The sequence below is a fragment of the Chiroxiphia lanceolata genome, chromosome 2, assembly GCF_009829145.1.
Source record: "Chiroxiphia lanceolata isolate bChiLan1 chromosome 2, bChiLan1.pri, whole genome shotgun sequence".
Classification (NCBI taxonomy): domain Eukaryota; kingdom Metazoa; phylum Chordata; class Aves; order Passeriformes; family Pipridae; genus Chiroxiphia; species Chiroxiphia lanceolata.
The window spans coordinates 54,647,738-54,674,845 of record NC_045638.1 but is presented as its reverse complement, the minus strand read 5'-3'; the positions used below and the strand labels follow the sequence as shown (position 1 = coordinate 54,674,845).

The 27,108-nt window shown below is 37.4% G+C and overlaps 1 protein-coding gene across 2 annotated transcripts in view; it reads left to right on the top strand.

Annotated features, from left to right (window-relative positions):
* TRPC4 (transient receptor potential cation channel subfamily C member 4) overlaps positions 1–27,108 on the top strand; it is a 128,812-nt gene that overhangs the window by 42,140 nt on the left and 59,564 nt on the right. The window contains exons 1-2 of one of the 2 annotated variants that reach the window (XM_032679991.1): positions 5,884–5,969; positions 8,445–8,849. In XM_032679991.1, coding sequence (XP_032535882.1) covers positions 8,472–8,849 — 378 coding nt within the window. In that variant the 5' untranslated portion in view covers positions 5,884–5,969; positions 8,445–8,471. Of the gene's footprint in view, positions 1–5,883; positions 5,970–8,444; positions 8,850–27,108 lie in introns of those variants that run through there. The other variant, XM_032679990.1, reaches the window with a different exon arrangement.

The following is a 27,108-nucleotide window of genomic DNA, read 5'->3' as shown; positions in this document are numbered from 1 at the left end:
TACTCCCTATTTCCAGAGATAAATCTGAATGATTACTTTTTAAACTAGATGAGCGAAAAACTGTGCTAAAAGCATGCAGAATTAATCTTCTGCCAGTTGGAAATCGTGAAAAGATACATTTTCCACAGTGAAAGTTTTATGTATCAATTATTTTGTATTTTCCTATCTGTCAAATATATTTTTTCTGTGAATAATATGCTGGAATAATGAATTATATGTTTAGGAGAGGAGTCATTATTTACAGTAATGGACTTTTCATAATACTTCAGAAAGCAGTTCATAAGTAAGTGTTGAGCTAGATTTGTTGTTTAGATTTTCAGGTGACCTGTTTTTAAAGTTTCTGTGTTGTAATACACCGATGCACATCATTCTGACCTTTTCCCACACAAAAAAGAAAATACAAACTTCCTGAAGAGTGCTCCAAGTATTTGAGCTATTACCAATCTTACATAATTACTGCTGGGTCACAGATCTATAGGGCATTATAACAGACATGCCTTTGTAAGCCAGGGAATCCCCATGACAGCTTTCTGGTTTCATCATCCCCTAGCAATGAGAATTCTCTTATTGTTACTATTTATATTTTTCACTCCTGTTCTAACTTAACAGGAGACTTTTAATCCTGAAATGTTATTTGGGCATAAGCATAAATGACAATTTGGCCATGTAGGCAAATTTCTGGAAAGAACTGTTCCCCTGGATTTAAGAAGCCTTATATAATGCCTTATCAAGCTATTCATTAGGGCATGTTCTGTGCTATACATTTAAAGGTCTTGAATTACATGAAGCTGTCATTTTATGACTTCGGGTAAATAGGAGTTGTCAGAGTTTTGGTTTTCTATTCTATTCTTTGAAGTCTTTATTGATACAAGGGCAGGAAGGGCTTAGTCATCACATAAGTATACAATTTCTTGAGAAAAATGCTAGCATTATTTTTGTCAGGCTTTGGTCCAGATAGTAATTAGGTTTTGCTGTTAGACTAGTTAACTAACCAAATTATACATTTGACAGATTTAAATAAAATTCTTTTGTTGGGGGTTTATCACCAATGGGTAACCATTTTTTTCTAGACTTGTATAACTACATTTTGTGTTATCTAACTAATTAGATTGTGGAACATCATCTACTATTGAGTTTAAATGGTCTGTTTAAATATAAATTTGATTTTTATTTGATTGGTCATTATAATTCTTTTTACTTGAGTTAGAGGGTTATTACTGGTAAGTCAGCTTACATAACAAGTTTTCCTGATTTTAGTTTTATGAAGTCCTTCAGGAACATGTATTAAAATGCACTGACTCAAGTGTCTCTAAGCAGCGAGAGGTCAGAACCACTAAGGATGTGGGTAGGAAAAGGCCAATAAATTCCAAAACCTGAACAGTTTCTCCTAACTAGCCTTTATTTATTGCCAGCTTTTGTTTTATTTTAGTTCAGCCTCTTTCAAGGCTCCCCACAAAATACACATACCACTCTGAGGGCATCAGCCAGTACTAAAGTGCTTATGTGAGTGTATATGTTTGTACACAGATCTCTTCACAGCTGGCTCTCTGTTGGCTTAGATACTACGAAGTGTTTTAACTTATCCTGAGAGTGGCTAGCTTGTACATCTGAAAATGGACCCACAATGGAGAGTTTTTATTAGCAAATCTTTACTAGAAGTATTTGGGCAGTCTGCCCAAACCCTCCCTTTTCTGGCCAAACTGCATGCTGCCTGGAACTGCATCATGTGAAGCATGGGAAGATGTGGTTCTGTGTGAAAGCATACCTTGAAACACAGAAAGGTCACTGCCACATAGCATAACTCCCACAAGTAATGCTCCTGTCCCATATTTCTGAAGCTAACCTGCATCCTCTCTCCTTTCCTCCTCAAGTGAACTTGTACAGTCAGACCCTTTCTGCCCAACCATAGTTTGATTTCTCAGCAGAAATTGTGTACTTTCTTCTCCTGTGCTTTCCACATTTGGAGAAAGACCACCCACTCTCTCCAGGAGCAGGGGACAGCCCACTCCCCACATCTCCTGAGAATTGTTGCCATGCTGTATGACTGCTGCAGAATTACATCCACAGGGCATTAGATCAGCACTACTGTTGGAAATGCTGGAAGGCAGCCTTATGTGTAGCCAGATGATACTGAAGTACTTTCTCTTGAAAACTATTTTTGAGAGCTCCTTTAGTTTACCCAGGGGAATAACACCAGCCAAGGAGACAGGAAGGTCAGTTCAACTGGATGATGCAGTCACTCAAGATCATTATCTGTGTTATTGCTGTCTCTATCCTTCCCACCCCAAACTAGGTGCCTACTGGGTGTAGGCTGGACTCACATAATTCATGCTCCATTATTTCAAAGAAGTTCGTGTCAGTCAGTGGAAAGCAGACTTTGTCTCCTTTGCTCTGGTAGCAGGCTTAAATGCTTCACTATTCATTCCCCTCTGAGCAAGCACAAATAGCTCAGGCTTCAGAGTCATTCCCATAGATTCCCAAGGATATTTGCATAATTCTACCCATCAGCAAGAGGAAACAATGCATCTTGTTTTTTTCCAAACAGTATCTTTTTCTAGTTTAAATAGAACTGGGAAGATGAACTAATTTAATATTGTCATCTAATGATACTTCTGTGAGCTAGTGGTACTCTTTCATGGGGGAGCTATCTGATTTTTCGCTCATAAAGTAAATAAAATTAGGCTCAGTTTTAGGAGTTTTTGAAGAAGCAAGTTCTTGAATATCTCTGATTTTAAAAATTATGCAGCTTTGCAATACTGCATTCCTGACCCCAAATCATCCTACCCCTCTATGATCAGTTAGTAATTTCTAATGCCTCTCTTAAAGGGGTTTTTTTTATACTTTGATATTTCTCAAACCTCAAACTGATACCATTGCTGACCTTAAAGGTCACTGTTAAAAGAAGAACCTGTCATTCTCAACTATGATTTGCTGTGACATTAGCCCCAGAAATGCAAATTTTCTTCCATTTGGCATTAAGTGAACTTACAGAACATTTGTACGCTATATATGAAGCGCCGTGCTTTAACCAGAATGCTATGAAATTGCATCCTGTCTTAAAGTTTGCAAAAAAAAAAAAAAAAACACCAAAAACTCTAAGCAAAAACCCTTTGATGTCACTGCATCAAAGGTTTATCACATTCAGTGTCAGCATTTGCACTCTCCTGGGACTCGATCTTTTAAGATGCTCATATAAAATAGTGGTAGAGTTTATATCCATTGTCGTATATCCATTGTACCTTGCCCCCTGGAAGTTGTTCTTTATAGCTGATATCCTGCCTTGCTGATTTTGAAGCTGGAACAACATGACAGCTTGCCTCCCATCATTCACTGCAGCTGTAGGTCATGTTATTTGCTTTACTGCAACTTGGATTATAGGGTACTTTAAACCAGAGAACAAACAAGAGGTTTAGCTCTTTTCCAAAGTAATCAATGGCCTCAGAGGGAACGTACACCATATTGAGTTATTCAGTTTATCTCCTGCATGCATGACTCAGTGTTAAAAGTCCAAATTGCTACTTTTGCTATTGTTAGCTTTCAAGTCTGAAGCTGAGTGTAGTTTTAACAATGAAAAATTACTTTCAGGTGAGGATACTGTATTGCCAGCTATACAGCAGTTGTAAAATAAGCAGTGCTAAAGGCATACATGGTCAGTGAAACTCCATCACCTGCAGCTGAAGTTGTTTGAGCAGTCCCTGGAATCAATCCAATTGTTGTCTCAGCCCAGTTAACATCTTCCTATGAAATTTTCAGGCAAAGTGTGGGAGTTAGCATAGACCCAAATTATTCCCAATAGACAGTTCTCATTCAGCTGTCCTATTTTTGGGTGAAGTATGTTTAACAGTGTAGGCACAGCCTATCCAGTTGATCTCAATGCTAGAAGCATGTTTAAGTTATTTGTTTAACTTTGGTTATATGCCAGTTTCTGGACTGGTGCTGGGTTCAGAGATTGAAGACTTACTTGAATTTCTTTTGTGCTTGCTGAAATGAAACAATCTATTCTGGTGACTGACAGCGAAGGAACTTTATGCTTCGTTTGGACTGGGATTTATCAGAGCTAGAGTCTTGCTTTCCAAAATGCTCTTTGAACATAATTTTTACTGTGTATCAAATAGGGTTCTGTGTCAGATTAAAGCTGGGATGTCACACGTCTATTTTAGAAAGAAAATTTCATACTTTCATGAACATAGCAAATGTCAGAAACTTTCCTTTGCCATGAAAATTGCATATAAAATAGTTTCAGAAGATCACAGAGAAATCAGCATGTTATTCACTTGTCATAAGTTTTCTGGTTTCCTGAGTAGGGTGACACCATAGTAATGAAGTTTCGGGGGGTTGTTTGTTTATTTGTTTGTTTTTCATGCAAATAGTCTGAAAAACAAACTCGAGCAAAATCAGAAGTGTGCTTTTGATGACATCAGAGAAGAAGCTATATAGTGTATATGCTGCTATAGTAAGTGTAACAGTGGTCAGTGTTGGAAATAACCTCTCTTTAGAAGGCTAGTGTCAGTGAGGGTTTCAGAAATTGCACATGTGGATACTATGGAGCACATCCATGTCCCTCCAGCTGCTCATCTGCTGAAGAAGATATGTTGTCATTGGTCTTTTCCTGTCTCTGAAAGGGTTGCAATACGTAAGCACAGTTGCTGTGACTGGCAGTAGAAATGGCTTGTCACAGAGGCCCTTGGTGCCTGTTAATGCGTCACTCCAATACATCTCCTGCACCTGGCTATTGTTTGGCAGTTGATAGTGTTTTGTCATAGGGGGCAGCATGCAAGGGAAATGCAAGTCAGGGTTTCCTGGAAAAATAAGGAAGATATGGTCATATGTGTAGAGGAAGCAAATACGGCAAACACAGAGTTTGGATAAATGCCAAGGAATTCTAATTGCCTTTTTTTTTTTTTTTTTGAGCTTTATCTTTGATGGGGAAACTTCTGTATACCTGGGATTATAATGTGCATGTATGTGTGTGTGTGTGTATATATACATACACAATATAGAACCAGAAGAAAATTTCCTATTGTTTATTTAGCATCAGTAAAATTCATAACATCAGACTTTCCTAAGAATTATCAATTATTAAATAATGATAGAGTGGAAATGTTAAAGGTTTGCAAAGAAGGTGAAATGTTACCGTTCCTGCCTGAAAAAAACCATTCCCGTATAATCTGAAATAGTTGTCTGTAGTAGGTGTAAATAAAACTGCATGTTAAGAAAAAAAATCTTGTCTCATAAGAATCTATTTTCTGTCAAAGTATTATAGTTTCCTTTTTTATATACTTTTCCTGCTCAGGGGCTGATGATATTTCCTTGGCACGGCGGGAAGCACTATGTAGTTATTTAGAGAGTTATTTTGTCTTTGTTTCTTTTGAGAAGTCTTTTTATTATGTGTCTGATGAGTGGACTCTTTAGAGACTATAGTTACAATTTTTCAAGTTTTGAACCCTATTTTTTTTCTTTCATTTCCCTCACACTGTTCTAGTGTATTGGACCTCTTGGTTTTTTAGCCTCTTGTTCCTGCAGAGAAGCTCAAAGCAATTGGAGACTTCCTTAGCTCTGCTGGCTACTCCGAGCACTTACTGCTCTCATGATATGCCCATGTAAATTTGTCATATGCATACATTTACATGTGACAGCACAGTAACAGTTGTCATACAACACTATCTACCTGTAAATAAAACAAACAAACAAAAAATTATTTTTGTAAACACCCATGAACTATTATTTTTGATGTTTACATCACCTTCCAGGATCATACTGTATCAGCAATTAATCTCTGCTTTCTAATTGCATGTAAACATAGATTTTTAGTTAATACATTTATGTATGGATGATATTTTCAGGAAGTGGTGCAGGCAAGAAAGCTTAGCAGAGGACAGCTATTTGGAAGAATGACAATGCGTGCTTAATGTGTCTCTTCTGAAAGAGACAAACTAAGCTCAGATCTAATTTTCAAGAATCATGTGAAGGTAAGTAAAAAAGGTTCCAACAAGTGTTTTCCTTATGGCATACAGTGAGACAATAATACATCTTCCTCACACTTATAAAAATAAAGAAACAAGGAATCCCCAAATGACCCTAGTGAAATTATGGTAGATCCCATCCATAGGTTGCTTTACTCTTCTTCTACCATAAGCATCTCTGTGATGCCTGATTTCATTGGTATAAGTTAATTCCTAATTTGACTCACAATAAACAGGGAGATAATGATCTGTTTATTCATTTCTGTGCTTTCAAGAGAGAGAAGCTTATAGCATTGACCTTCCAGTTGCAGTCCCTCAGTTTGCTCCACGTGTCTATAATGTGTGTGCATTATTCAATGTCTGCCTGACAGATATGAAATAGAGTCATTATTGAGACCTAAGTCATTGTGAGGTGGCAGCTGGACTCAGGTAGGATGCCCTTCAGCATCCAGTACCAGACCACAATTTGTGAGCAGAGGAATGAAGCTGTAAATCTCTATGGCTATCATGGGAATGTAGCAGCCCACCTTCCTTGTAGATACCTACTTGTGAACTTCTACACTTAAGTCTGTTAATTTGGGTCTGAACATACACTTTTTTCCTGCTTGAATCCAGTTTTGAAAGGAAATAATTAAAATCTAACTGGTAAAATAAAAGTACATTAACAATAAGAATGTGATATCTGTTCCAGGAGTATAAAACTGTGCAATGGATCTGCAGTGTATTTTACTTAGAGTGAGATTAACAGAACATAATCCACAAACTGTACAACCTCTAGTAGCCCAGATTGCAGACTGATACCATTTTGTTGGCAAAATTGGGAAACATCTTGAAAAGGATTGCAATTCCCGAGCTCCTGTATTTGGATATGGAGGGGAATTTTTCTCATGTGTCTCCTTTGCTTTCTTATGCCTGCCTCAAGTCCTGTTGATCTACTCTGGAAAACAAAGAAAACAACTCAGTAACAACCTTTGTACTTTTGTACTTACCTCTCATCACACTGCATAAGAAGAGTGGAGAAGATAATTACTAAGTTCCTCACTTACTGTTAGTGACTTTTTTTATTGATGAATCAAAACCTAAAAATAATAAAAATATATATTATCTTTTTAAACTAGGATCTCAACAGAGATTTAAATGACTGAAAGGAGTAAGGAGTGGAGGAAAAGGCAGTGTTTTACTGCAATTTGCATTATCAGCTGAGAAAATTTCAAGAAACTACAGTTCTTCATCAGATAAACTGTTCAGCCTCTAATTGAAAAGCAGGGGGAAATATTTTTTGTGTACTTTTTGCTTTGAGGTCAAATTTTTCTCTTCCCTCTTTTCTCTTCCTTTTTTTTTTTCTTACCCAAGTAGAAGATTGACCCAGGAGAAAATCATTCTGTTAGAAGGAATTATTTTTGCAAATTCCTTACATAAAGTATATAGAATAAAAGCACAGACATTAAATGCTTTTTTATAAGACTTTGGAGTTGTTTTATAGCTGCTATGTTCTTGTATTAATTCTGGTTTAGAACTGAAGAGTACAGAATCAAAATTGTGACTATTATCTACCACTCCTTGGAAATATATCTCCTGTGGATTTTGTTTTTTCCTTTTGGGTTCTGAATTTTAATTTATACATTAGTAAGTGCTGCTTAGAAAAGCATTTTATGTGAATGTTTTTCTAATAGCATATGAGATTGAATCAAAATCTTCATAGGGAAGCTCACCGCTGAACTGTGCAAAATAAGTCTTCCCACAGATAAGTAGGGAATTTGAGCACTAGGAAGCTGTAAATGCTAATAACTATTCAAATTCTATCATATTCTTTCTGCCCAGCCTAAGGAAACAGATAGGAAGGGCTGTATTTAGTTGTCTGCACACAACCCTTAAATGACACATGACTTCTGTAGGATGTCAGAGACATTTTCATGGAGGTACCAAATGCGCACAGACCTTGTGAATGACCTGAGACATGCTGGAGCACAGATGACATAACTAGAGCATCTCAGAGAGGCCTCAGAAGCTTATACGGGCAACTGAACCAATCTCTAGGTGACATAGCCACTACAATCAAGCTTAAAAGATGTGAGTGCCCTTTAATCTACTGAGCAGTGGCAACTGTGCACGAGCATGCTCTTCAACTGTGGGAAACATGAGGTAGTGGAACTGAATGGAGAAATTAAGGATGAAATGGAGGTACACTTTTGGTGCAAACTACATTGTATCGTGTCATTTCATGTTTACCACAGGTCTAAGAAATGCATACAAGCAAATGGTATGCTGACAGATATGCTTTCACTTGGTATGTTACAAACAAGCAATATTTTGGCTTCTACTCTTGCAGATCTTAGAAGTTCTATTGATAGACACCATTTGTATGTGTTTCAACATCACTTTTTAGTATGAGTTTTAAATACCTGTATATTGCAAATATTAATTTGATGCAGTGTACCCCCTAAATAAATTATTGACTTAATCTTTATTTTCATCTTGCAGAGACAAAGTATTAGAATGGCATAAAATATGGCCCAGTTCTACTACAAAAGAAGCGTTAATGCTCCCTACAGAGATCGTATCCCTCTTCGCATCGTACGGGCAGAGTCTGAACTGTCTCATTCAGAAAAAGCCTATCTGAATGCCGTGGAGAAAGGAGACTATGCCAGTGTAAAGAAGGCTTTGGAGGAAGCAGAAATTTATTTCAAGATCAATATTAACTGCATTGATCCCCTGGGAAGAACTGCACTCCTTATTGCAATTGAAAATGAGAACCTTGAGCTCATTGAGCTGCTCTTAAGTTTTAATGTGTATGTGGGAGATGCTCTGTTGCATGCCATACGGAAGGAGGTAGTTGGTGCTGTGGAGCTGCTGTTAAACCACAAGAAGCCCAGTGGGGAGAAACAGGTACGTGCAGGATTTTCTCTGAGTTTGTGGTCTGCTCTAACATAAAGAGAAGAATTGGGCCAAGGGAGTAAGCAAAGAGAAAACCAAAACCAACCATTATCCTTGCACACAAATATTTAAAATGAAAAAATCAGTTACGTTGATGCTGTATGCATTGTATTAATCTGTGTTTAGACATCATAGAATCACAAATTGTTTTGAGTCAGAAAGACCTTTAAAAATCATCTAGTTCCAACACCCTGACGTGGGCAGGGACATCTTCCCTAGACAAGGTTACTCAAAGCCACATCCAGCCTGACCTTGGACACTTCCAGGGATGAGACATCCAGAACTTCTCTGGGCAACCTGATCCAGTGTTTCACTACCCTAACTGTAAAAAATGTCTTCCCCTTGCACTACCTTGAGAGACATCTCTAGGAAGTAGTTAGCCTTCTCATTTTAAGAAAAGAGTGGAGACAGGATAACATAGCCCATTAATTCTGTTATTCATTGGACTCTTCTAGGAAGAAAAACCTTAAAAGTAGTTATAATATTGTATTATATTTCCATCAGTTTCAAATTTTTTGTATTATTGGTACTCTATAAATGTATTTCAGTGAATAGTATGTTGAATGGTTACAGCCCTTTCACAGATAATGCGTTACAATATACTTTAATTACAGTATAATGTACTTGGTGTGGATATAATTGCAGATAATAGGTAAAAAGTATAATTTTTGCTGATAAACTAACACAAATTCTATGCTTTTTTGTTATGGAAAGAAAGAAATATAGTAGGTCTTTGTGCAATAGTATATGCCTGCCTTGTCTTCTAGACAGTAAAAACAGAGCAGCAGAGCTCCTTTAAAATGACGACAGATTTATGTCAGAGAATGGAAAGAAAACTAGAATCACTTTTTGCTTGTCTCATTTAATTATTTCTCAACTGATAGTGCAGATGAGAATAGTGTATAGAAATTTCTCAGTGCAGTGTACCAGAACCCAGAAGGATTAGTGCACAGCCCCATGCCAAACCAGTCAAAACACCTGTCTCTCCATTCTCCAGCCTCTATAGTGGAAGTTGCCATTTGCAGAGCGGAGTTTATGTCACGTAATGGTAGCCATTCAAAGATAGGTCTCATCTCTGATCTGGCTCCTTGGGCTTCCCTTTGCAATGGAGAAAAATGGAGATCCCTGGAGAGCACCTCATGCTGGCTTTTTCAATTACTTGCTTTATGACAGCATAAACCACTTTTTAGCTTTGCTAGAGAGAGTCTACAAATTCACCTTAAAATAACTGCCTAAATTTTAGACCGTTCTTCAGACTTTCAGGGCTACTTTTTCATGTGTACCACAGCTACTGTATTGAAAATGCTTGAATACAAGTAGTAAAACTTGTTTTAGGTGAGCTTCGTGCTGTAGCAGTCAAAAGGTAGGATTACTTTTTGGTGCATACTACAGTGTTAAATTAACCACAAACTGATTTGCTCCAGTCTAGAGGTTAGATCTCTGGGCTGAAGCTTAAGTTTGTTGTTTCAGTGCCAAACTCCGCTGCTGGCTTGTATGAATAGCTTTGCTCCTCCTGCTCTTTCTTGGTTTCCCTGGTTGCACTTGCTGGGGGTCTTACTGTAAAACATGAACATTATTCACAGATTGTTTGAACAGAGGTATCTCCTTTTGTGCCGGTAAAAGGCTAGGCTTGCCCATTGCCAATGCAAGTACTGCTTGCAAGCCAGTGCATGCAAAAATGGTCTTTAAACAAACAGGTGATTTACATGTGTATGGTGGTGTGTGCACTGGGGACCCCAACAACCATTAAGCTTCTATGGGTGTCATATGTGTAGGTAGTCATATTGGTTAATTTTTAGGCCAATGGCATGCTGAAGAGAATGTAAATGTGAATGACATTTTTGCAGTAATTCCACAATGAATTTACTGTTACCAAAGGTACCCACTGGCTGAAAAATCATTGCAGTGGGCTAAAGATATAAAATCTGGATACTGAGAATTATAGACTTTTTTTTCCTGGAGGATCAAGTTCCCTTTGAAACTGTTTCAAACTACAACTTTTTTGATTACTGTTATTTGTAAACATTTGCCATATTGTTTAGATGATGATTCATTTTCAGACTATTTGCTTCTAATAAGATGATATCTTTGACTGTTTGGTTTTCCTTCTTTGTATAAATGTGGTCATGTGCAGTAAAATCCTGGCCCCTTGAAGTTAGTGGGATTTTTGCCATCCAGTGTGGTCAATATTTCACCCTTTTTGCTGTTTTTGGTTTCTTTTTTTCTCTTGATGAAAAGTTATTCCCAGAGGGGACAGATAAGAAGATAAAGAAAAATGCATGTGCTAAAGACAACCAAGCACAAGAAACAGTTTAGGTTCCATAAACTGTTGGTGATAAAATTATTGAACATTGAACTAATTGAACTTATATTTATAGTGATAAAATTTATGAATATTCAGATGCTGGAAAAAATCTGATATGATTCACAAGTAAATGAATTAGCTCTCACTATATTTTTCTATTAATGAGGTAATATCCTATGTATGATACATGGCTAATTTCAGCTTCACCTTATACAATAATGTAGCTATATTTGTAAAATGAAATTATTTTTAATCATAGAATTTCTTATATAATTCAAGAGCACATTGACAATGTCAGAAAGCTAGAAGAAAATGTCTTCTTGTACCAACAGAAAGCTACAATTCTTCAGGACTGCTGAAATGTATCTTTTGAAAGAACTGATTCTTCTCCAAAATTTAATTCTTTAAACATGTAAATGTTAAAAAAAAAAGGGGGGGGAAATGTAAATATGTGTTAATTCTGACTAAGAATCAGTGCATATAGTTAAAATAATATGGTTTTGCATTTTTTTAGGTTTTCCAACCAACATCTCCAAATTAGGAGATGCCACTGAATCTTACTCTCTCACACTTTCTCCTCAAAACAACCCCAAACAAACAAAAAAAGAACGCCCAAACACCCTAACAAAACCCCAACAAAACAAAACCCAAACCATAAAACAACAGTGAGATCTTGTTAAATCTAAACTCTCTAGTCTACTGACTACTCAGCTGTAGGGCTCTACCTAATGTCCGTACATGATCTGCTTTGCGTTTCAAAGACCACATGGATTATAGTGGTTTTAAGCTGATTATCAATATATGGATACATCTGGTGCCACCTGGTGACTACAGATGAGGCATATATGTTTACCAGCTTTGAATTGTCTTTGAATTCCTTCTGTTACTCAGTTTGTGAGTGAGGTTTTTGCACTATACATTCATACAACTCAGGAAAAGGTTATTTTGTCACTTGCATTATAGTCATTATATTTTCTATGCTTTTTTAGCTGTACCAGCTGCTAGAGCACATGTAAAAGAGAATAGCACAAATTAATGTGAATGAGTTGAGGAAACTTGTCCAAGTACTTTTAAATTACCATTCTTCAACACCATATGTCCTGAATTATCTGCCAAGTCACTTGTTGCTTACTCTGATGGATAGCTGAATGCTAAATTAAAAGGGGGGGAAAAGTTATTCTTTTAAATTTAGTATCTGCAGAAAATGTTTTAATCTTATTAAATTGCACGCAGCATCCACAGATGGGATGGGGGTTAGGCAGCATAAAAAATAAGTAGAATACCTTTATGTAAATCATAATGTGCTCTACTGCTTAAGGAACCCAGGCATCGATGTCTAGATATTCTTGTATATTCAGGGAAGACTGAAGCAGAGGTGTAGCTGCCTTCTAACAGTGCTGCAAATGAAGTAAGTGAAGCTGAAGTCTCAGTTTCTAAACTTGAATAGTTTAGCATTGTATTAACTGACAGACTAGATTTGGGGCTTGGAAATTGGCTGCAACGTTTACAGGCATTGCTTGACTAGCAAAAGCCCATGGCAGTACTTTTATGCGTTCCTGTTCACTATTAGATGTCGATCTTGTGATACTTCTGGGTATTTTTAATGGGTGGACACCCTAGGGACAGCTTTCTGCAGAAGTCAGAAATAACTACTGTGCTAATGCCAGACTGGCATTTGCAAATACAAAGGAATTGCTAGAGGATGGAGAACTTTGGGACAGGGAGGGATGTGATCATTGTGACATATCCCTGGTTCACTCCTTCTGTGGTGTGGCTGTCAATTAATCTGAAAATATTGCTGGGCACAGAGTGTTGGTTATGGTAGGGTTCGACTCGATGGTCTTAGAGGTTTTTTCCAACCTAAATGATTCTGTGATTCTGTGAGGGTGGAAGCTGACAGACTCCAGCCCCTGCAGCTTTGTTCTGGTCGGTTTGGAACCAAAATGTTTGTAGCCATCAAAATAATTTGGGAGGTAAATCTCCTATGTAGCAGTCTGTGGGTGCTTTGGATGCACAGATCAAATGTCACTCTTAAGTTGTCTTTCCCAAAAGTGCTAGTGTCCTTACCACATGTAGAGAAAAGAAGAGATTGCTGGCATAATCCTGGAAGTAGGAATTCACTTACTGCAACTCTCATAGCCTTTTTGCTCTCCTGAGACAACCCGTAAAGTCACATCATAAACTATTTTATGCAAAGAGCCTGTTTTCTACTTATTGTGGCAGTCAAAGTCCAGCAAGGAAGCCAGGGCTCAGCTTGTCATTGTGTTGGCCTCTAAAAATGCAAGTCCATGGCATATACAGTTTTTTTTCATTGGATTTCATGGATTTTCCTGGCAATGTCTTAAAGGCCCAAGAAAGGCTAAGTTCAGACCATTGTCTAAATATTTGGGAAAAAAATATTTATTAAAAGAGAAAAAAACCAAACCTCTGAGACTTAAAATATACAGACAGACATTTCTGAAGGACTGAAAGATGCGTCATATGGGTATCAGAGATAGGATATAAGAGTCTGGCATATGTTTAGGAACTGGTAGAAGATCCTGATACCTTAATTATCATTTCAGTACCTTGCTTGCTGTGGTTATGTGCTTTTATGTTACAAGGAATGGCATCTGAAAGAGATGGCTGAGGTCATATGTAAGAAGATAGCAGCTCTGATACCTTGCAAATCAGATGTAAATCCAGGAATGCAGTGAAAGGACAAGGGGAAATGGCTTTAAGCTGAAGGAAAGTAGATTTAGATTAGATATTAGAAAGAAATTCTTTACTGGAGGGGGGTGGTGAGGCACTGGCACAGGTTGCCCAGAGAAGTTGTGGATGCCCCATTGCTGGAACTGTACAAAGCCGGGTTGGAAGAGGACTGAGCAACCTTTTCTAGTGGAAGGTTGCCTGCTCATGGCAGGTGGGTTGGAGCTAGCTGATCTTTTAGGTCCTTTCCAACCTAAACCATTCTATGATTCTATGAATCTAACCCAGTCAAGCATATTCTAATAGTGCTGTATGCCACATCCACAATGCTCACCAGGGACATTTTGGAGTTCACAGGGTGTGTGGTGACAGCATCTTCTCCCAGGGAGACACCAATCCATCGTTCCACATCTGAGTGTTGAAAGAAGTAGCAGAAAGTTACATGGTGGTCTGGCCGACACTCTGATCTGGATAATGGGCAGACTAGTACCTGAGAGCTTGCTCTGGCATTTATATGCTAATCAGTGTGTTAGCAGCCATTGCAAACTCTTGGACAGGAAGAGTTAATCAGTTAGATCAGTAGGAAAGCTTGCTATCTTGGAACTTTTAGGGAGGTGGGGAGAGAAGGGGCATTATTTTGCTGTCACGGGCTAAAGTTATATTTTATAAATCTTGACGCATGTAGCTGATTGATAATTATTTGAAGTGTGGGAAGGTAGAAAAGAAGAGGAGGTGTTGACAATACAGGTTGTCTTTCACTTGAATCTACTGATGCAATTCTCATCAGAATAAACAATGACTGATCTTATGCCAAAATGTGTTTCAACATTTGATTTTTTTTTAACAGTGTTGCTATGTAGTTGTGGAGAGAATGAAAGGATGTGAGAGAACAACCAGGGTGAGGGTATGGTCCTGAAGAAGAGTCAAGAATGTTGTACAGTATACTTTCTAGGCCACTGGAGCACGCTTTTATGTGGATATTCAGGCACTCACCTAAATTATCTGGGAAGGGATACAGACAGCAAGGCTAGATAGCTTTGCAGGCAAAGTGCCTTCAGTCTGGCAGCATTCCCAGAAATAGATAAAAAGTCTAAAGGTGAAAAGTCAGAAAACAGCATGAAAGCAGCACAAAGCCTGAAGAATCATTTTCCATCCTGAAATGCTGGCAGCATGGATTCTGCATGTCCGACAGAGCTCCTATCAGGCCTCACAGAAGCTCCTATCTCCTTGCAAATTCCCCACATGTGGTCACATCACCCACTCTTTTCTTTTTGTGTCTCTTAGTATCTTTGGACTACTTGAAATAGCCCTTTGAGGAGTCCCAGTGTCCTGAGATGAAGCCAGTGCTCTTCTTTGGAGCTGCACGCATCGCTCAGCTTCAGTCTCAGACAGGCTTCTCTTAATGTGTACAGAGCTTTAATCAGCTTTCACCTATTATTTTCCTTCCAAACCTCATGGGATATCATTTTCCCAGCCCTACATTGCCACACAACCCAGTGGTGTACGAGGGAAAGCTGCTATGTCGGGGTTGTTATTTTATCCTGGTAACAGTATAGGCCATCACGGAGGAGACCAGGGAATGTACATAGGTTGTAGGCCCAGCACACTTGCAGTGGACTTTAACTACAAAAATATTGAACTTGTGTTTTTTTTAATATACTTTCAAATTCTTACCTAGTTACTGAACAGGGAGGTATATTGGTAAATCGGGGCAGAAAGAAAGATTTTATGAGCACTGCATGATGACTTGTAGTTTTCTTATCTAAAACTCTCTCTGGTAACTTTGGAAAATACCAGTCTTAATGACTTGTGTAATGCTTTTTGGCTGTTGAGATTAAAGCATCATTTTTGTTTTGAAAATATCTCCCACAGAAGTTTAAGAACTACGTGCCTTTTTTTGAATGTTCTGATTAATGACAGTCTAGCTAGTAATGAGTATGGAGGACGCAATGTAAAGATATTTTTTTGGGCATGAAGTACACATTCTTGAAGTAGAAAGGGAGAGCACAAAGTTGGTTCTTCCCACTCCTAGCTGCCTGAGTGGGTAGCTGAGTATTTTTTCCCAGATGCATCTGATAAGTACTATTTTCTGACAGGTTTTAACATATTGATAGACAGAGATGAATGGAAGAGGCTGTGTAGAATATATTTCAGTTTATAGGTATAATAGCCTATCCACATGCTCAGTCTTTCATATAACCATTTGGCCACATGAAAAAAACTTGTAGCTTGTAAGGACAGCTGTACCATAAAGGTGGAGATGACTAATTGTATATAAGATGGAGATATGAATTTATAAAAGTATTTTTCTTTGATTTTTGGAGAGATGCTGACTGTTTTCAAGTTCAGAAAAAGCCGCATATAAATGTCATTATGTCTTGGCAATAAACCCAAACTGTATGTGTTTATATGAATCAGAGGTAAGGTGGGTGGGTGAGTAGAAAAACCTGTGACAATTACTCAAGAAATACTCCAGAAGCTGATATCCTGGTGCCATCAAATAGAGCTGCTAGCAATTTCGATATTGAGGTAGGCAACGTGTTCTACAAAATGCACCCATCACCTTGTAAGAAATGCTAAATCATAATATTCCAAAGTTGAAGCAGTAGCAAAAGACACATGTCAAAATATGGGGAAACATGATAGCTTCTTGACCTGTACAAAATAATGAGCAATTTTTTTATTTGCAACATAAAAAAATTCTGGCTAGCATGATCCTTACAGATAGATTCCTGAAATCTATGTGGTGGTATTGAGTATGACTTTCACCAGCTGTGAATCTAGTCCTCTATTTTAGCAGTTTGCAGAAGTTCAGAAAATATTGATGATAACAAATACAGTTTTATTTTAAAGAGAGCTGGTGAACCAAACTTCTTCCTAAACTTGAAGTGTTACAGATTTAGAAAGACGAAATACTTTTCTGTCATTATTTGCTGGCTTTTTCACACTTCTTTGTGAAATGAAATGAAAGTATTTTCTACCATGAGGAGATGAGTGGAGATTAGCAATAAATATTTGAAAATCTAAAATAAATCAAAATCTTTAGAAAAAAATCAAAATCTTTAGAAAGTTAATTAAAAATTGAGGTCTGTGGAAAAGTTGGATTTCTCCTTGAGAAGTCACGTTTTCAGTGCTGATTTCTTTTCCCTTCTTTTTATATTTGTTGATCTCCCCTTTACAGCACTCTCTCAAGTTTTACAATCAGAATAGGGATAGCATAAAAATAAAAAAAGAAAATGTCCAAAATCTCTGCCTTCTACAGTCATCTTCATGGTCCTGTGCTGTCATCTTCACAAACCTCTCGGCCTAGCATCCATTTTGCCAAACCTACCCATTTTCACTTCCTGACAACTCAACAACTGCAAAGATAGTTTCAACTAAAGATTTTTACAGCCTTTCAATGCTTGAAAATAGGTTAAGAATCAGCTCCGAGGCCAGTAGTATAAATCTGTTAAGAAGACCAAGAGGTTCAACAAATAGAATTTTTTTTGACTGAGGTGGTCTTGTCTTCTAAGGTCTAGAAATCCCCATTGCCAATTATCTGTACATTCGGCTGGGCAATTTAACTTATGAAGTTAACAAATTTATAAGCATTAGAAGAGACCAGTATCTTCTCTGCCTAGAGCAGCCTCTCAGTGAAGAGGACAGTTAATGATTTTGCCCTTGATACAACAGACTGAGATCTGTGCTGTATATAAATACATTTATACAGTTGCATGCATGTAAGGGGGTGGAAGTCAGCTCCCCATTCAGATGCCTGAAGCTGAATGCGATGTAGCAGTAGAGCTAGGGGTCTGTGCAGAGATATCTCCTGCTTCAGGGCAACCTGCCTGTCCTCCACCTGCACTGCAGAGGGATGAGACCCTCCAGTTGGTCTTGTGTCATATCTGTGTAGATCTCTCTGATTCTCTAGAGTGTCTTAAACAGTACAGTGCTGTTTGAATCAGTCTGTTTACTGCTCACATAAAAGCCAGATAGCTGAACTCTTAGTAAGGTCAGTGATGAGCAAGAGGGTTAGCTGACCAAATGCAAGTATCTACTGTAAGCTAAGAAAAATAGTTCTCTGGGCTCCACTCATTACATCAGTTAGGGGCCTAGCTCAGAAGCTCACATGTAGTGGATAAGTGAAATATGAGGCATCCTAGAATATGTGTGAGACGGGTGGGCCTGGCAGTTATGACACAGGACCTGTGGGCAGCTGAGATGATTTTCCTACGTATAATACGAGCTTAAAAATGGAATTAACATATACAGCCTATAATTCAGTGTTTAAATCTAGACATAAATCCCATCCTGTAGGTTCTGCAACCTATCCGCTTTCTGACAATGTCTAGTTCAGAAACCTAGGAAAGATTTTAGGAACAGGACAACCAGAGCTCTACTGTTGAAAGAGACTCAAAGGCACAGCAGTTCCTTATGGACGTAAACTTCCAGGCAATCCAATGCTGAACAGTGTCTACTGGAAAATATTTTCAAAGAGCCATTCTAGAGTTCTTCGTTGCTATGAGGAACTACCGTGCTGAAATGCAGTTACCTTGAACTTGCTTATGGAAATACTTCTTAAATAAATTGTATTTAGGACGTTGGAAGACTTCTAGTTGGAAGACTAGAACTTAAAAGACTTTTTAACTGAGAGTCAAATATGCAATCATGCCTAACAATCTATAAAATCTTTCCAAACCTTCAGCCGTGGGAAGATCCTATGAAAATTTAAAAAGCAGAAACACACCACTGTCAAGAAGCTTGCTCATATATGGCCCTGCACACTCCACCATCAGCTTTGCACTTGTCACAGGGCATCCCTTGTCAAATTGCTCTGTGAGCAGTGAAATGTATGGAATCTGATTTCCACCTAGCTATTTGCATCATGATTGAATTTTCCCTGGTTTTGATGTTATGAACGTTCATCAAAGCTTTTGAAGAGGCTAAGGCACTTGTAGTATCCTCTTTTTGTATGAATTCTCTGGTGTCTACTCAAATAGTTGTGCTCATACTCCAAAATTTTCTTCAAATCTCAATCTGTCTCTTTTGGAAAACTTGCAGGAATTTAGTATTTCTAATATTCCTTCCTGTTAACATCCAGCTAGAGCAGTCCAACAAATTCAAAAGTCACACTGGACTGACTGACAGAGTCCATTAATGTGGTTACAAAGGCTTTCTTGTCTTGGGAGACTATGAATTTAGCCTGTCAATTTAGCAACTGTTTTCTGGATAGAGGATGTGAGTCTCATATACTGTGCTGACAGAAATATTTTAGTTGTACTTTATGCCAGTGTCAGGATCCATATCTTCCACATCTTTGCACCAGACTGGCAGGAGGCAAAATTAGTTCCCCTTTCAACTGAGCTACTAAAACACTGCTGGGGGTTGCTAATAAAATATTATCTAAGTTTGCAGGCTTGTCACAATATGTGAGGCCTTCTAGAAGGAAAATAAAAAGGAAACCTGAAATATCTACCCTCAAAGCCTTACATTTATGTACTACCGAGATACAGCTGAGTATTTTCAGAAAATGCAAAAAAGTCTGCCACCATTTTATTTGCACGAACTAGTTTTAGACATCTACTGTAAGTACAAACAATCTGGTTGATAACATGAAATTTCCCTTCCCTGCTCAATTAGACTTCTCCTTATTAAGCCTCTGTTTATTACTATGCACTGAACTAAGTAAAAATACACTTACATAAGCTCAAAGGAAAAAACTTCCCATATCCTAAAGGACATTAGGAATACCTCTTATCCATTCATTACTAGGATTCACCGTGTATATAAGATCTGTACAGATCGAGATTCAATCAGCTGGTAAATTAAAGAGCAATACAATGCTAAGATAAGACTAACCTGAAACAAGGAGAGCTCACAGTATTGAATGATTTGAACCAATTCATTCCCCTTGGCATCAGTTTCAAAGACTGCTTTCTAGCAATCTACCTTTAAATACCTCTACATAACTGTTTTGCTCCTGGTCTCTCGCTGCATAGAACAGCTTTTAAAAATGCATATCTCCCATTTTTCCTTTGATCTCTTTGCAGTGGGAATCTAAAGGCAATATTTTTATTTCTAGCAATCTTCTATTGTTTAACACTACACATTTCCAAAACCTCATAACCATTAGGATTGTTCATTTGATTCTTGCGTGCAGAGAGGGTCTTAAAGTGTCTCTTGTTAAGGAATTGAACAAAGCTAAGAATATCACTAACCTGTGATAAAAATTGTTTGTCAATGCCTCTCAAATACATTTTTCAGTTCCAGCACATCCTAGCATAGTTGCATCAGACTTGGTCTCCTCTGTGTACTTCAGAATAAATGTCCTGTTTGCATCTGTGAAATATGGAAAACTTACAGTGTGGTTCAAAAACTAGAGCTGCTGCTAAATAACAAGCCACTGAATAACATACCAGGAATACTTATGAAATATACTTATGAAACAGCTTACTATGAAATTCTTCTGCACCTTCTGAAGATTTAGGAGGTTTCTTTGTTCCTGCCATACTCTTTTATATTCCTTTTTCTTCATATTTTTAAAATAGAGAAAACATTCTTCTTTAGGTGTTTTGCAAAATAGCTTAATTCCCACTTTGTTATTTGATTTTAATTTTCTCAAACATGAAATTTACTCCACAGCCATGAAGATATCTCAAATTACTTTGACACACTAAATAATTGCAATAAGCTGTAAAGAAGTTTAGCTACTTCCCACCCTCTGAGACACTTGTATCTCCTAAACAGTTTGTTGATACCAAGGGAGGCCACCAATCTCTTACTGTTCTTTCTGCCAAAGCTCCTTTTGTAAAACAATCTTTCTCATTCCTTAGCCAGTAGAATGCCTTTTCTTGTGTCTAGATCCATGAAGCTCAGGGATAAACAAAGGATCCAGATCAGATTTTAAGAACTCTTCTTTTTCTGGTGTTTCTCTCAAGACGTCCCTGTAGAAGTAAGCCAATTTCCTTCCACCTCTCTAGGTAAATATTGGAGCCATTTTGGGAGAAGACAAAAAAACCAGGTAAAAGCAAGAGCTTTCCCACACTTTTCTAATCAGACTAGAGACATGGGTTCTCAGGAGGTGGAATATCAGACATATACTTCACTAAAATGATATCGCCTTTATGAACCGTTCTGTGTTTGAGTAAAGTATCTGTGCATCCATTTAAAAACCATTCAGATGGGAGGGACCCCACTAGGTTTACTTGGAACATTTAGGAAGTTTCAATATTGGCTTCATTCATCATGCAAATCTTGAGAGAAGTGTATATGAGTTTTAATATGATGCAAAATAAATAATTCAAGTTCTTCTTTAATCCTTTCCGTAAGATCTCTTTTCTTTCTTAGCTCTAGTGTTTTTCAAAACATTTTAATTTTTTTCTTTCGCTGTCCCTGAATGAAAACAACGATGTTTGCTTGTCACTTCTCATTATGAGCACTCAAGCAGTGCCCAGAACTCTCATTGTAAACACTGTTCTACTAAGTTTCGAAAAGATACGTGATGAGAAAGTGAGTGTAACTTTCAGAGCTGAAAACAAATTCCAAATATCCTGACACTCTTTTATTGTCTACTTTTAGCAGTTTTCCACCCTTGCTCAAGGTAGTGGCGTTGACTGATGGAACAGCATATCCATCCACTAATAATGGTCATAGGAAAACATTGATTGAAAATGACCACTTTTGTGTACAGACTGTGTTTTGGATCAGCTCTCAGAGGTACAGGGAGGAGAAGAAAGAGAAAAAAAAGAGAAAGTGCTGAAGCCCTTTGACATCCATCTCACAAATGCATGCCCTAAATCTATCAAATCTAATATCTTTTCCTCTGCTTCTGTCTGGAAACTCTTATCAATTCATTTTACAGCATTTCCTTTCCATTCTCTATTCTCCTTTTTCAAATTAAAGAAATCTATACTTTTTTTACACCAGAGAGGATCCTGAATTAAATAGTCAAACATTCTGCTTGTAAGCAATTAGAAGAAAATATAGATATGAATAGTAGTCTACCAGAATTTGCAAGAACAAGTCCTGTCATAACAATATAATTATCATTCATCACCAGATAGCAAGCTCTGTATGTTGGGGGAAAGCCGTACATATCATAGAGTTTGAGTTTTATAAGACATCGTGTACTGAAAATACAGCCTAAGAAAACCACACTCAGAGTAGTTCCTGATAGTACTTGGTGAAATAGGATGAATGAATCCAACAGAGGGATAAAATTACCAATTCTGCAGGGGTCTATACCAATAAGTACATTCATTCATGACATATTAGATGAAATAGAGGGTATGTTAATTCTGTAGACAACACAAAACAGAGAGATCACAAGGCTGTTGCAGGACACAGAATTCAGGATGGTTTTGGCAAACAAAAAATTACTACTGTAAAAAATAAAACAGTTCAGTGAGAAAAAATGCAAGGTTCTAAGTAGGGCAGAAATAATCAACCAAGTATTTATGGGAATTGAAAATAATTAAGATAACAGCTCTGCAAGGGATATTAAAACAAGGCTGATATAAAGACTGGACAATACCATATTACTGTGCAGAAGTTAATACCGCATCTGATCACATCAAAATGAGCACAGATCATAGTATCCTAGAATCACAGAATGGCCTAGCTTGGAAGGGACCTTAAAGATCATCTGGTTCCAACTCCCATAAGAAAAGTCTGAAGGAATAAGTACTTTAAAAACTGAAACTATTTTAAAGAAATAAAGTATTCTCTGTATCCACATTTTACAGAACAAGAATTTATGGGCTTAAACTGCACGAAGTTGAAACAAATTAAGTATCAGAAACATTGTCTGGAAATGGTACAACATATTCACCCACCACTGCAGGGCTTTAAGAAAAGATTGGACAAATTATTTTCCTTAATATGTTACATTAATGCTTTTTGTGCAGCATGGCTGTCACAGAGACTGGAAGTGATCAGTCCATGCTATGACTGTTGTGACACACAAATTGCTTCAGCTGTAATAAGATGAGCATAAAAATGTTTTAGAAAATGATAGGCTCATGTCTTAGGGTAGGTTAAGTGTAACCGAATTAAAGAAAACTCAACCAACCTCCAAGGTTTTTAAAATTCAGCTTGTATTTAAAAAAGATGTAATGAAAATAACTGAAACTTGTGAATTTAATTTTTCGAAATTCAGACAAACAAAAAGGAAAGCACTCCTTAAATGTGACAGGGATTTTGTATTAGCTATGGCAACACCCCTGTTCCCGGTAATGTCCCAGCAAAGCTGAAAGTAAATTTTTGGCAAGATAAATGAACATGATATTACATAAAACACAGTTATCCTTTGCTAACAGTAATGCATATTAGCACCAAATGAGAACACTTAGATGTGATCATTGAAAATATATTATCACATATGTGATATACATTGAGAAAGGCTTACAAAAAGTCAAAAATGGCAGCTTCCCTCCCTACCAATGGGAGATATATTAAAAGTAATCTCCTAAAGGTAGCATGCTCAGCTTTAGCTCTACACACCTTCTTCTCACAAACCCTGGAAAACTGGCCAGAATGATGAATCCAGTACTTTTGAAAAATACCTGTCTCGTATCTCAGCATTACAGGTTAGGAGACATGAGCCGTGGTTAGCTGTGGGGCAGTATTGGCATGAGATAGCACAGCTATCAAGTTTTGGGTTGGTTAGCATATGGTTTATGTCTGACAAATAAATTCTGTTGAGTTGTATGCTAAGGGAAGTGTTTACCTTAATCAAATTCAGCTATATAAAGTTGATATATGTCTTGAGTTGCGTATCAAAGCTTCTCTCTGCTAGATACCTTTCTTGGCTAACATAAAATATAATCTTTTCATAAGAAAATTTTAGGGGCATTTTATAAAATTAATAGTTAGAGTTTTCATAATCATATTGTATAACCACAGTGATTTAATCTGAAAAAACATGTTGGGGGATTGGTCCTTCTTATTGTTAGATTATGGGCAAATTTTTGAAAAAAGGAACATTTCAAAATAAAAAAAAAAATCCTGAATATTTTGTTCAAAAACATCCACATTAAAATATCTGATTATTTAAGTTTGGGTTTTTTTTTTTTTTTACTATATCTACCTTGCATGAATTCATAATTGGAATTACATTAGGTTCTAGAGAAAAGAAATCTGGAAATCAAGCATTTAAGACCTTGACAGCATTGAAGTGAAATGTGGGCATGAAAATGTTAAAGGACACAATTTTTAATTAAAAATTTGCATTCATAAGAAGTTACAATATTACTAAAAAATTTACATGTAGTCCTTAGATTGTTAGTCAACTTATAGTGCCTAAGACCCATGCATACATGTTTCCTGCATCTGTTTCTTGTCTGTTTTCTATATGTTTTGTGGTTACATCTGTTTCCTATGAAAAAAAATAGACATGGAGGCAGAGTATTATAAAATGAAAGATAATGCTTCAGTACCACATTAAGAGTGTGGTACTTACTTTTAGGAAATGTAATGAGTTCAAGGACAATGAACAAACTGCATGTGTGAGAACCCGGAAGACTACAACTCCCATGATTCCTTGTCACATTTTTCCTGCCGCACTGAACCCTCTCCAAGGAGGGCAGGGAGGTTGCCTATGGAAAGCAGAAAATAACAATATACAAGATGGCTGTTGCGTGGTTACTGTCACACGCACTGGTCTGAAATGATGCTGTCCCTGAGCTCAGTTTGGCAACTTCCATCCACTTGTTTGCCTTACACTCTTGATGGCCGCACAGCATGCCAACTGTACAATGCATACAGTGCACAGCGAGCAGGAAATGTTTGGCCAAAGGACTTTGGCCAAATCTGGGGCTACCATTGCAGACCTGCAGTTTATGCGGTCTTGTGAGGATAGTTTCAACATGACTGTCAGGATTTGCTGTTTAGAGACCTGTCCAGTGCTGTGACAACTGAATTCAAGTTTTCTTGACATTGTATCTCCAAGTGATTCAGTTTAGCTGGATATTTATTAGTGACTTAGTGCATGTGAAAGGAGTTGGGGTAGGAGAAATTTTTGAACCCTTCCTGGTGGAACTAATTCCTTTGTTGTAGTCAGGATGTATTTCAGCTGATAAAATAATGATACAATAATAGCAAACCAAAGAAGAGCAGAACTCAACAAACCAGAATGTAAATCATGAAACTGTATATGCATAGGGATAACTTGTGTGCTGTGGACTGTACTGAAATGCAGAGCTAAGAATTTTGAAGCTGTTTGGCTCATGACAGCTATAGAGCAATAGTGCTGAAGCAACTGACACCTCGATGACACACCTTTATGATTTTAATTTCCTTATATAATGTGGTACTGCATGAGATGACATCTATTCATCTAATGTCATATGTTCTTTTTTTCCTTTGCTTTAGGTTTTTCCTCCAATCATGCTGTCATGATTGACATCACTCAGAAATTTATTCCTCTAACTACTTGAAGCCACTGCAGGATTTGCTTTCTTTTATAAACAATAGGCAAAATAATTGTAAATAAATAACAAAGACAGGAAGCAGGGAAGCTGTTTGCCCAGGGAAATAGATTTACATAGATTCTGAGCTCTTGCACCTAATCAGTAGGTAAATGGGCACTGTAGTTTGAGATATTCCAGCAGTGAAAGCCATTATGAGATATCTAGATGTAGAAAAAGACGCAGCTGGGGTTCACATTCTTCCTTTTCCAAACTAACTTTTAAATTTTTCTGTTTCCTGGATATCTAAGAGATCATCAGCTATCAATCTCTACTTTGATGTCATGGGGACAGGAAAATGTCTCAGACCTAAATGGCATTAATTTAACTTAGATTTCTCTTCCTGTCATAGCAAAGGAACTTCTCTTCACACAGACTGTACAGGGAACATAAACACAAATTGAAGAGGACTGTTCCACTTGGTATCTAAAAGGATTGTTAGATATCCAAGTCAGAGTGATTCATTCCCACTTACAGTGAGTGCAGGGAAAACAAGTGCAATAGAAAACGCTTGTGTCCTTACCACTGAAGTGTACAGACTTTGAGCCGTGCTCTCTTATTTTTCTATATTGTTTTCTTTTTGCCTACTCATCACCATAAGATATAACAAGTATACACAGTCACCAAACTGGTTTGCTCAGCCCTATAAACAGTGCTGAAGTAGAAAATTTTCAACAAAATGTAAAAAGACAAGAATCATTTGACCTGGCCAAGTTTAAGCAGCCTCACACTTAGCACACTAACTCCAAAATTTGCAATATAGTTGCACCAGTGCTGAGGCTTGGGAAGTTACAGTAACAGTCAATGACTGTAAGACGTAGTAGCTCCCCATCCTCCAGGATTTAAGGAAAATTCATATGTTTTCTGTGAGTGTTCTGTTAAAGCTTCAGATTGTATGGCTAATGTCGGTGTGTGATGGTTATTTGTTTTGGCTTCTTTAATGAGAAGTATTTTTCAGTACTTTGAAAGTAAAATTCGTTATAAGTCTGATAACTTAAGAGCAAGTACTCTGGGTCAGCAATTAACTGCTGAAATATTCTGAGTGCCATAGAGCACTCAGAACTTCAAAGACAAGTACTTCATTTTGCTGCAGATGAGGGAATAATTTGACCTTACTGCCTTGACATTCTATCTTTGGTTTAAATTAGTGGAAGATCTTAAAATAGGAAGCAAAGGGTCAGGGGTTAAAATAATGATCTAATTAAAATTGAAGTCTTAGGGTTTGCCCTTTAAGTTTAAATGTTTCAGTAGGTTAAGGCTGAAATGATTTAATACACAGTTCTATATTTGAGTAAATTCTGATGGTATGAATTCCAAAATGTGTGCATTAGCCTTGATATCTGAATTAGCTTAAGATGAAAGGTTTTGATAAGCTATGAGAAAAACAAGCAGCTTTTGAGATAATGGACCCTATGTGTAAGTCAATCATTGTAATGTCATGTTGTTTGAAACTGTGTCTTAATTTTTCAGAGCTTGCAGCTGATGATATGTTTAAGATAGCCTTCGGTTCTGGCAGGGCTTGAAGCAAATGTTTGTTTAGTACTGTCAGAAAGTACAAAGCTAGTGACATGCAAAGTGACAGAGTAATACTCTGAGCAGTCAGTGGGTTTGAAGTTAAAGCTTTCTGTCCTTGGGTTTTCTGCCCTTGTAGCTGTTTTCTTTGCTCCCTGGTACCCTGAACCTGAGGCCATGAGGAAGTCTCACTAGTTGTGGCAGACACTGTCAGAACACAAACACATGCCTCTCTGTAAACCTTTTTAAGATCTATGAT